The sequence below is a fragment of the Pelophylax lessonae genome, assembly GCF_965119305.1.
Source record: "Pelophylax lessonae genome assembly, chromosome: 9".
Lineage (NCBI taxonomy): Eukaryota > Metazoa > Chordata > Amphibia > Anura > Ranidae > Pelophylax > Pelophylax lessonae.
Window position 1 is genome coordinate 70,744,067 of NC_138776.1, and position 12,067 is coordinate 70,756,133.

Here is a 12,067-nt window from a genome sequence, read left to right on the forward strand (position 1 = left end):
TATAAACGCTGTACTGTAATGTTGATCAGTGACTAATAGAGGGACAGTGGGTGGCGGGTGTAGGGTGGCGGGCATTCTGGTGCTAAGAGCACTGTCTGGGAGGGTCACTGTAACGGTTCTGATTATACTCCAGCTGAGTATATCCATAAGTCTCCCAAATCCCAAGTGGATGTAAAGTATAGCTCCTCGTTCCCCAAACATCAGCCTAAACTTGATGAAGGGTAAAACAAATCTCTTTATTGAACAAGAATACAGGCTTTTTTATACACCTGAGAAGTAGCTTAGTGACTACCCAAATAATTACCAAAACCATCATACACAGGTCAGGAACCGGTTGTCTCCTCTCCCTTTAAACCATACTGTCTTGACTCCCGGTAACTCTGGCTGGTACTGAGTAGTGGGACCGACCATCTCCACTCCCAGGACTGTTGGCTGCTGCTGGGACTAGAGACCTACAATCTCCTCTCCCGCTAACGCTGGCTCCAGCTGGGGAGAGAGACTGGTCTTCTCTTCTCCCTTTAAATCCTGCTGCCACTGGGGACCTGGACTGACTGTCTCGACTCCTGGTAGCACTGGCCCGTGCTGGGTAGTGGGACCGACTGTCTCCTCTCCCAGGGATGCTTGCTGCTGCTGGGATGAGGGACCTAAAATCTCCTCTCCCAGGGTTACCCAGCTTATACCTTGCTCCGCATCAAGGCCAGCCGGACCAAGTCTAGTAGGTGTTGGTACTCCTTTTCCAACTCCCACTCTATGGTAACCAGGTGGTTGAGGTCTGGTCCCAGCTCACTAGCTCCTGGGAACGGTTGCATCCTTTGCCGGTAGTAATATATAATCCAGAACTGCAACTCCACGGGACTGCCAAAATCCTCCTCCTCCATGGCCTTCCACAACTGCCATCATAGCCCTCCCCTTCTGGCTAAATGCCATCTGCCAACAGTGTCTTGCTGGACTGCGTGCCACCATATTGCCACGAGTTGTCCAGTATCATCTTTCTGGACCAGGAAGTCAAGGTGCCTTACCCACTCAGCCAAGGGTTGCTCTCCCAGGATCAACATCCGTTGGCTCACTTGTTCCTGCCAGCGATGTGCTGTACTTGGAAGCCTCTCTTTCCACTGAAGCTGTGCTACCTCCATGGACTCCTACCAGAGTTCAAACAGCGGCTGTTTGCTGGGCAGGAAGTCGAGTGAGGGCAAGATGGCCCCCACTCGGCTTTTTTTTTCTTAGTTTTTTAAGGTAAAGAGTTCTGTGGTCTCTAATAAGGAGGAGCTGTCATGCTTATTTATATTACAAGGAATGTTTGCATTTATTGTAATAGGGATAAAAGTTATAATAAAAATAAAAATTCAAATAGTTAAGAAAAAAAGTGAACGCATACGTAAGTCGCACCCCCATATGTAAACAGTATTCAAACCACACATGTGAGGTATCGCCGCAATTGTAAGAGTGAGAAAAAAATAATTCTAGTGCAAGACCTCCTCTGTAAGGCCCCTTTTACACTTGTTCGACTTGTCCTGTCACTTGGGACTGCAAAGTTGCCTGACAAGTCATACTCCATGATTTCCAATGAGTACCGTTCATGTCTGTGCGACTTCAAGTCACAATGACTTCAGAGTAGTCCCTGCACTACTTTGGTCCGACTTTGATGTGTTTTCAGGTCCATAGACCTCAAGATTACAGTCATTGCTTCAAGTCCAGTCAAAATTGAGGCGCAAAACCGTGCGACTTTTAGTTCTCATAGGTGTAAAAGGAGCCTTACTCTTAATGGGTAACCTGTAAAATATTTGAAAGTGTCGCCTATGGAGATTTTTAGGTACTGTAGTTTGTTGCCATCCCACGAGCGTGCGCAATTTTAAAGCATGACATGTTAGGTATCTATTTACCCGGAAGAACATCATCTTTCACATGAGCGCCTTCAGGTGACTTTTTGAGCTGCAGACAATACTGTTTTTTCTGTTTTCTTTGGCTTGTTAGCATTTGTTTTCTGCAGCGCACTCGGTTGAACTGCTTTTGGTAGTTCCAAAGGTTTAAGATGTAAATTATAAAACAGAACTTCTGCAATATCCTTTTTTAGTAGGAGGGGTTATCTTGGGTTGACCTTTTTTATTGATTTTTTTACTATTATGCGTTCTCTGCATTAAGGTAAAAAAAAACCCTGCACTATCAGTTCTCTCCCCCTCCCCCTTGCAAAAAAAAAAAAAAATATATATATATAGATATGTCAAATCACTCAGTGCTATTAGCTAGCAAATAGGATCGGTCCTTTCTGATTACAGGCTTATACATACTTTAAGCACAGTTGTGGTGTTGGATAATATTTGTAATTTGCTGATTTACCTATTGGCTGCTACTAATTTCTTGGTTTTATATATTTTTTTTTTTTTACTACCTAGAGAGCTGGAACTTTGCCCAAAAATAATATTCTTTAGCAAGAAACATCCATTCCACATGAATACTTAATGTTACCTAAATTAGTGTGTGAAAATTGTCTGCACTGCAGCATTACTCCTGTTTCTTCTTGCCCGAAGCTGTCATGTAACTGAAGTCCAGGGCCCCTGAGCAGCAGTAAATCTGTAGGTTGCCAGCAGATTGGCCTCTAGTGGCTCTGATTTTCGGCACAGTGGTGTGAATAAAGTACAACTGAGGCTCTGCAGAGTAGGACGAGACTGTACTGCCTTTTAAACCATATTTTTAATGTTTTTGACATTTTCAAACCTCAAGACAAAGCTCAGATCAGATGGCAGAAAAATCTCCCTCTAACTTGTTTCATGGGATCCTGCACATTTTGTTTACTGGTGGCTCATAGCATTTGTTCCTGACCCACAGCGAATCTGCCATGGGCTTACAAATCCCCACTAGTTTCAGAGGGTCAGTTTTATGCATTTAACAATCCATATGTTATTAAAAATCAAGCTGAGAACATGGGCATAAAATCACAGACATGATAAATATTGTACTCTTACTTAGAATTAATGGACAGTACAATTTGCAGGTCACTCCATGGGAGGCCAGTGTGCGAAATTTTACACTTGACTTCTGTCATAGTAAAGATGTGATTTGTGTCTTGCAGGATTCAGCAGACAAATTATAGGCATCCTTAACAAGCATAAGATCCAATTTAGCAGTTTTGATATATTGTCTGATGAGGAAGTGCGGCAGGGACTAAAGACCTTCTCCAACTGGCCCACTTATCCCCAGCTGTATATCAATGGAGAGCTAATTGGAGGACTGGACATTGTCAAGGTGAGTAGAGACAATGTCTCAGGTGTCATTCTATTGCCAGGATACAAATGCGGTACTTAACCAAGTCTCTCATTTACAGGAGATGGAGGCGTCAGGGGAGCTTGCTACTATGTGTCCCAAGGCCCAGAGTCTGGAAGACCGGTACAGACCCTTTATTATATAGCACACTGTGTGTCATTACAGATGCATATATGGATTTAGGCAGAATGGGAAATCCTAGGGTTATTTCAAGTTTATTAGTTTAGCCTTGCAGGAAATATTTGATATCTTTTAGAGTCAAATTTTGGGATATACAGTGGGGAAAATAATTATTTGATCCCTTGCAGATTTTGGAAGTTTGCCCGCTTTCAAATTAAAGGGTCTATAATTGCTATCATAGGTGTATTTTAAAAGATAAGAGACAATATCAACCATAAAATCCAGAAAACACTCATAATACAAATGTTATAAATTGAGTTGCAGTTCAGTGAGTAAAATAAGTATTTGATCCCCTACCAACCAACAATAATTCTGGCTCCCACAGACTGGCTACAGTATGTTCTCATGTGGTATACAAATTAGTCCTGTCAATTTAGGAAGGTGCTCCAAACAACTCGTTATGTGTTTAAAAAACACTTGTCCACAGAATCTTTCTTCCATTTAAACTTCACCATCATGGGCAAGGCCAAAGAGCTGTCAAAGGACGTCAGAGACAAGATTGTAGACTTGCACAAGGCTGGAATGGGCTTCAAGACCATCAGCAAGAAGCTTGGTGAGAAGGAGACAACTGTTGGAGCGATTATTTGCAAATGGAAGAAATACAAAATAACCATCAATTGCCAAGGTCAGGAGCTTCATGCAAGATTTCGACTTGTGGGGTAACAATGATCACGAGAAAAGTGAGGGATCAGCCCAGAACTTGTGAATGATCTCAAGGCAGTTGGGACCACAGTCACCCAAAAAAACATTGGTAACAAAATACACTGCAATAGATTTGAATCCTTTAGCTCCTGCAAGGTCCTCCTCCTAAAGGAGGCCTATGTACAGGCCGTCTGAAATTTGCCATTGAACATCTAAATGATTTATAGAAGGGTTGGGAGAAAGTGCTGTGGTCGGATGAGACCAAAAGTGAGCTCTTTGGCAATAACTAGACTCGCTGTGTTTAGAGGAAGAAAAATGCTGACTATGACCCTAAGAACACCATCCCTACAGTCAAGCACGGAGGTTTAGGCTTTGGGGCTGTTTCTCTGCTAAAGGTACAGGCCGACTTTGCCACATTGAGGGGGCCAATGGACGGGGCCATGTATTGTAAGATCTTGGATGACACCCACCTTCCCTCAGCCAGAACACTGAATATGGGTCATGGATGGGTCTTCCAGCATCACAATGACCCAAAACATACCGCCACGGCAACAAAAGAGTGGCTCAAGTAGCACATTAAGGTCACAGAGTGGCCTAGCCAGTCTCCAGACCTTAATCCTATAGAACATGTATATAGGGAGCTGAAACTTCGAGCTGCCAAGCGACAGCCAAGAAAACGTAAGGTTTTAGAGAAGATCTGTAAAGAAGAGTGGACCAAAATCCCTTTCTGAGATGTGTGCAAACCTGGTCACCAAATACAAGAAACGTCTTACCTCTGAGCTTGCCAAGGCTTTCTTCACCAAGTACTAAGTCATGTTTTGCTTGGGGATTAAATATTTTACTCACTGAACTGCAGCTAAATTTATAACGTTTGCATCGTGTTTTTTCAGAATTTTGGTTGATATTCTGTCTCTATCATTTAAAATACACCTATAATAAAAATTATAGACCCTTCATTTCTTCATAAGTGGACAAACTTTGCAAGTGGGCAAAATATGCAGGGTATCAAATAATAATTTTCTCCACTGTATATGTAATTGAAATACTTATACTCATGGTGGCCATCAGGGGGGTACAGCTGATACACCTGTAGGGGGCCCGGCTGTCCCTAGGGGCCCGTGCATAGGGTTGCCAACTGTCCTTCTGAGCGGGGCCAGGCCAAGCGCAGAGCCAGTGATGTCATGGCACCGCTCGGCGCCTTTTACAAATAGCTAAGGAGTACTGAGGTGGGTGTGGCCTAGCATAGCACGAGAGGATCTTTTTCACCGGAGCTTCAGTCCCGCTGTAGATCATCTTCCTGGCTGCAATATCGCCTGGATCTGCTGCTCCATCCTCTGCTTCTTCCTGTCCGGCTGTGGTCTCTGGTGCAGTCTCTTTCCACTAGCCTGACAGGATGACACTATGCTTGGTGGCACCTGAAGCCACAGCGGGACACAGAGCAGCTGCAGGCAGACTGGAAGAGGATGGAGCAGCAGATCCAGGCGTTATTGCAGCCAGTAAGAAAATGGAGGGGCTGTCCCTCTCTGGTCTGTATAAGGCCACTGTGTAGGGTCTGCTAACACTGCACCCCTATGATCTGTACAGGCCCAAAACTATGTGCAGATGTGACAACTCGCCCAGGTTCTAACAACTCGCCCAGGTGTGTCCTCTGTGCCAGTGCTGTTCCGGTGCCATGCCACTGCTTCTGCGATGTGACCAGCCTGGCAGTGGCATGGCGCCGGCTCAGCACTGGCACAGAGGACACACCACACTGAGCAGACGGGCAAGTCTGCGAAACCAGTTTGAAAATCTCCTGTATTATTATGTCAGCAGTCTGACAATCTCTTGCGCCATGTCCCCCATCTCTTACCATCTCCTGTAGTATGTCTGCAGTCTCTGACAATTTCCTGTAGTATGTCCGCTGTCTCTGACCGTCTCCTGTAGTATGTCCACTGTCTCGGACCGTCTCCTGTAGTATGTCTGATGATAGAGAGGCAACCCTACTCAGACATGGCAGGGAAAAGTTCTGTCAGGGGAGAGGAGGCTGAGGGGATAGAGGCTATGAGGAGATATGAGGGACAAAGGCTGTCTTTGAAGAGATGGAGGTGACAGAGCTTTTATAACGCAGTGTGTCCTCCCCTCTCTGAGGTGTGTGTGTGTGTCCTCCCTCACTGGATCCTCAAACTGATAGCAAAATTCCCTGGTGTCTGGAGTCTTTTAGAGAGGTTGGTAGGTGTCCAGGGAGTCTTTTATAGAAGTTGGTAGGTGTCCAGGGGGGGTCTTGTATAGAGGTCGGAAGATGCACTGATGACTTTCAAATATTAAGATGTAAGAGTGCTAAAATGAAGGTGGGTGAAGGACTTTGTGGGATGGCCAGTGGTCAGCCCAGGGGGGCCCAGCCCTAAAGCTGTGTAAGGGGCCTCAAAATTTCTGATGGTTGCCCTGCTTGTACTGTACTGTGTGTTTGTGTTACTTTCCAAAAATGTATTAATTCTGTTCAGTTAGTATTGATGCTTGCGTCCCTGCCAGGCAGCACAGCAAGGTTCCTGACCCCACAAGCCTAATGTGGGCTGACGTCACTCAGCTGGTTCAGGCTCAGGAAAGATCCAACTTTACAGTCAGGATCCACCCAGATGCCCGGACAGTCCACCCAAACCAGACTTTTCCAAAACTGTTCATATTTGTGCACAGTGCAGTCTGCGTATGCTCCCAGCAGACTTTCACCTGAATAGAGAATCTGTTACTAGTTAATAGGCTGCCTTAAAGCACAACTAAGCTGTATCTAAGCACCGCAAACTCAAAACTCTATTTAATCCATTTTTAATATTGAAAGCAAACTCGCCCACCTGTTCATAAAGCTCCATGCTTTATTTTGCTGAAAAATCGAATACACTCCCTAGCATTTCTGGCCATGGCCATCTTGCATAAGGACAGCTTATTCATGTAGAATTTTACTTCCTGGAATCCATCTGCCCTTAGCTCAAGCATGGAGGCAGGAAGGTGTGCACAGCCCCTCCTCCTTCCCTCCTGAAGACTCCTGGGATGTATGACACCATTTTTCATTCAACTGCAGAAATGTGATAAAAAGGTTTAAAACCAGTAAATATGATACCTTCCTATCTATTTACTAATGCAGCATAAGAATTAAAAATGTTCAATGTTTGAGAAAGTTTAGATTTGCTTTTAAGTAGTTCTAAGTGTATTGCATACCTTGCTCCTATATCACCCTCCTCTACACTAACTACACGAGCATTTAGTGGAGCATTTAGTTGGTTCCCTGTTGGGTAAAGCTGGCAATAGACTAGTAGACCTTTGAACGAACATTTGCACGAACATTCGTATGATAAATTTATATGAAAATTCTCAGTACATTCGATGAATGTCGCATGAAAATAATTCAACATTTTGTTTGCTTTTAGCATTCGATTTTGGAACAAATCGACTTAACTGAACGAAAACAACATATACTTTTAGAAACTTGTTTGGAAAAAAATGTCCATCTTGTTTTTCAGAATTTTCTCTTCACTGAAGTTGAAAACGAATGTTGATTTGACCCTACTAATGATTAAAAATATTGAACAAACGTTCTTAAAATGAAAACTTTTAAACAAAATTTTACTGGGGTATGGTCAGCTTAAAGTGGTTGTAAACCCTTACCTATACCCACTGAAGTGACTGGCCTCGGGTAATACACAGAGATGAAACCAATCCTCCTATATAAGTTGTCTATCTGCAGCCATCGTTCCTCTACAGCTATTCAAAGTGCAGAATGTACACAGGATCTCTCTGTTCTATAAAGCAGGAGGCGAGTAACTAAGTTACATCAGTGAGGAGAGCTCTGAGATATGATTGGAGGGAAGTGATACACCCCCCTTCACACATGAACAGAGCTGAGGCTGTCAGTCTGCTGGAGCTCCCTCCCCTGTCACCTTTTTTCTATCGGTGTCTGGAAAACTTGTCAGAAATGATTTATTCTGATAGCAGAGGAAGGAAACAGCAGACCGAAATGACACCTGGTGCTCTGGATTGAGACAAGTACAGACTATAGAGCAGAGCTGGTGAACCTTGGCACCCCAGATGTTTTGGAACTATATTTCCCATGATGCTCAACTACACTGCAGAGTGCATGAGCATCATGGGAAATGTAGTTCCAAAACATCTGGGGTTCCTAGGTTCGCCATCACTGCTATAGAGGGATATGCTTTGTTCATATTTCCCGTCTGAGGTTTACAACCACTAAGAGATACGATTGGCTGATGTGGTATATTTACAGTGTAAACAATAGTGCACCATGCCCTGTGTATGAATGACAACATGCGATGAATGGCTGTGGGGGAAAGTTTTCATTTGTGAAAGTCACCTATCTTGTACACTGTCAGCATATTTCCATACCTGATGATCAGATTACCCAAAACTAGTTTTAAATGGTAAAACTTTGCTATAAAATGTTTTACTACTGACATTCTATATTTTTCTAGACTCAAAGCACTTATTAATAAAGCTTCAGTAGTTCTCTTCATGAAAGGCAACAAGCAGGTATGTGTATAGGAATAAGTAACATAGTATTATTATGTTTGTTTCTTCAGAAAGGGTTTAATAAACACAATTCTTTTACCTTTGCTGTTTCCTATGTGCCTCCAGGTGCCCAAATGTGGATTTAGCCGTCAGATCCTTGAAATCCTCAATAACACGGGGTGAGTTGGGGAGCATCTGTGGTTGGAGAGACGTAATTGATATGCTTTGTTTGCCTTTAGTAAACACTAATGTGCAGCTCCGGTTATTGACAACATGTCATTTTTGCCCGTCAAAGTAATTTTTCTTTATAGGTGGTGATTTATTCTGTTGTGCTGTTTTCATTTGTGTTACAGTTTAATGGATTGAAATTCTGGTGTATTGCTGGCCCGTAGTTTATGACTTTTTTTTTTTTTTCTTGTCGTCATTTAGTGTTTGCTGTACTGATGTGAGCGAGTAATACTTTCAAGAACGTATTTTTTTCTTTTAATCATAAGCCGCCTAAAAATACCTGCAGACATATGATGATTGTCACCCTGTGTGGCCAGAGTTAGAGAAATGCTCCAGTCTGCTTCTGTACCCGAGCTCAGCCTGCTTGTAACCTCCATCCAGTCCAATATCTCACCCACAGTTCTAGCTGAAACCCTCTTCTGCAGCTGTATTGTTGCAAAAGAGATGTTTAAGTGTTGGTTAACCGTCAGCATTTTTCAAAAAGCCAGCTATGTAAATTTGTATCTTCTGAATAGTACATAACTCCTCCTTAAATGCCGTACCTCCTCCCATTACACATGCAGCTGTGAGGGGCCGCTCTGTAAAAACAGCTGGAACGTTGATCCCCTCCTGTTTTGCAAGATGCTACAATTGTACACCCCTTAGCGGTCACTGTGGCTGCTTTCTTCTTCTATAGCACAGTTTGGAGTGGCAGCTAGGGGGACGCACAGTGGCAGTGTGCAACCCGTCCTGCAAACGCCAGAACAGCAGGAGGATCGATTATTTTTTTTTTAATGGTACTTTATTTTTTCTCTACAATAAACTTTTTTTGCTCACATAGGGCAGGGGTCTCCAGACTTTCTAAACCAAAGGCCAGTTCATTGTCCTTTGGACGTTAGAGGGGTGCGACTGTGGCCAGTGGGAGCAGAAAATGCTCTGGCGTCAGTAAACAATGCCCCATCTTTTGTTTTAGTGAGAGGGATAGTACCACTTTCTTAGTATCAGTGGGAAGAATGGTGCCCGATTGTTGGTATTCCAGGAAGGAATAGTGCCCCATTATTGGTGTCAGTAGGAGGAATGGTGTCCCATTATTGGCGTCACTGGAAGGAATGGTGTCCCATTATTGGCGTCACTGGAAGGAATGGTGTCCCATTATTGGTGTCAGTGGAAGGAATGGTGTCCCATTATTGGTGTTAGTGGGAGGAATGGTGTCCCATTATTGGTGTCAGTGGAAGGAATGGTGTCCCATTATTGGTGTCGGTAGGAGGAATGGTGTCCCATTATGGGTGTCAGTGGAAGGAATGATGTCCCATTATTGGTGTCAGTAGGAGGAATGGTGTCCCATTATTGGTGTCAGTGGAAGGAATGGTGTCCCATTATTGGTGTCAGTGGAAGGAATGGTGTCCCATTATTGGTGTCAGTGGAAGGAATGGTGTCCCATTATTGGTGTCAGTGGAAGGAATGGTGTCCCATTATTGGTGTCAGTGGAAGGAATGGTGTCCCATTATTGGTGTCAGTGGAAGGAATGGTGTCCCATTATTGGTGTCAGTGGAAGGAATGGTGTCCCATTATTGGTGTCAGTGGAAGGAATGGTGTCCCATTATTGGTGTCAGTGGAAGGAATGGTGTCCCATTATTGGTGTCAGTGGAAGGAATGGTGTCCCATTATTGGTGTCAGTGGAAGGAATGGTGTCCCATTATTGGTGTCAGTGGAAGGAATGGTGTCCCATTATTGGTGTCAGTGGAAGGAATGGTGTCCCATTATTGGTGTCAGTGGAAGGAATGGTGTCCCATTATTGGTGTCAGTGGAAGGAATGGTGTCCCATTATTGGTGTCAGTGGAAGGAATGGTGTCCCATTATTGGTGTCAGTGGAAGGAATGGTGTCCCATTATTGGTGTCAGTGGAAGGAATGGTGTCCCATTATTGGTGTCAGTGGGAGGAATGGTGTCCCATTATTGGTGTCAGTGGAAGGAATGGTGTCCCATTATTGGTGTCAGTGGAAGGAATGGTGCCCCATTATTGGTGTTATTGGGAGGAATGGTGCTCAAATGGCCAGATAAAGGCAAACAACGGGCCACACGCGGGTCGCATTTTGAAGGTTAGTGACATAGGGGGATGAAAGCCCACAGGTAATGACAGGTTTTCCTTACTGAGACTTTAAGGGGCTTTTATAACCATTGGGAATGTGTTTTTAAAATAACATTTTAACCAGCCTCTGTTTATAAACAGGGATAAAAGACAAGCGGTTAGGAACTTCCCCCAAAAAGTGTAAGCTTAAAGAGAAACTCAATTAAAAAGGTATTACTTAAGCCAGCCATAGATAGATCAAATCTCAGATGGTTCAGCAGGGATCCATCTATGGGCAGGCTGGTTGTCCTGAAGTCGTTCCTTCAATCAGTAGACTCTAGTACAACCAGCCTGTTGGATTTTTGTGCATGTAGTCAGTGCCGATGGCTATAGCTGTCAGCAGTTACTATTTTGTTCTGCTGGCCAGAAAGGCTCTACACCGGCAAAACACCATAGCTACACAGTGAGTTTTGGTGGAGAATTGAGCAATTTTCTTTCCTTCCACTTGTAGTGGAAGGAGAGAAAATTGTATTCTTTAGTGCCTGCCTTAGTGTTTGAATAGAGATACTAGTAGTTCAACTCTTTAAAGTCTCCAACTACCAAAGTGAGATGACCTCCCAATACCAGGATTTCAGCTAAGCTAGTGTTGTCGCTCGCCTGTGAGATTTCTATTTAAACTGCACTTGACCGCAAGTAACTCAACATTTTAGTGTTTTGCACCCTGTAATGCAGGGGTCTCCAAACTGCAGCCCGAGGGCCAGATGTGGCCCTTTGCTAGTCTTTATCTGGCCCTCGGGGCACTATTCCTCCCACTGATATGAGGCACTATTCTTATAATTCTTTCACCGATACCAATGATGGTATACTATTCCCCCTACTAATAAGGGCACTGCTCCTTTCTCCTATTGGCCACCAAACCTGAGGCCATATTTATTCTCATTGACATTGACATTTACTGCCCCTGCGGGCCACAATCCGGCCCTCCTAAAGTCTAAAGGATAATAAACTGGCCCTTTGTTTAAAATATTTGGAGACCCCTGCTGTAATGGATTCTACAAGGTATGGAAAACGCACATCAGGTTGCTGCATCAGTACCTTATTTGTCAGAAAGAGGCACGAGTATTTCAAAGATGGAGTCTTGTATAGCTATAAAGACCCAGTGAAGATTCTATCAATGCCCATCTCCTCCTCTTTTGGACACATTTATTTGTGTGGTGTT

General features: G+C 43.8%; 1 protein-coding gene across 1 annotated transcript in view; it reads left to right on the forward strand.

Annotated features, from left to right (window-relative positions):
• Positions 1–12,067, forward strand: part of GLRX3 (glutaredoxin 3) — an 84,078-nt gene that overhangs the window by 48,303 nt on the left and 23,708 nt on the right. Inside the window, exons 5-8 of the mRNA XM_082268315.1 lie at positions 3,068–3,240; positions 3,320–3,381; positions 8,538–8,595; positions 8,701–8,753. Of these exons, the coding sequence (XP_082124441.1) occupies positions 3,068–3,240; positions 3,320–3,381; positions 8,538–8,595; positions 8,701–8,753 (346 nt within the window). The remainder of the gene's footprint in view (positions 1–3,067; positions 3,241–3,319; positions 3,382–8,537; positions 8,596–8,700; positions 8,754–12,067) is intronic.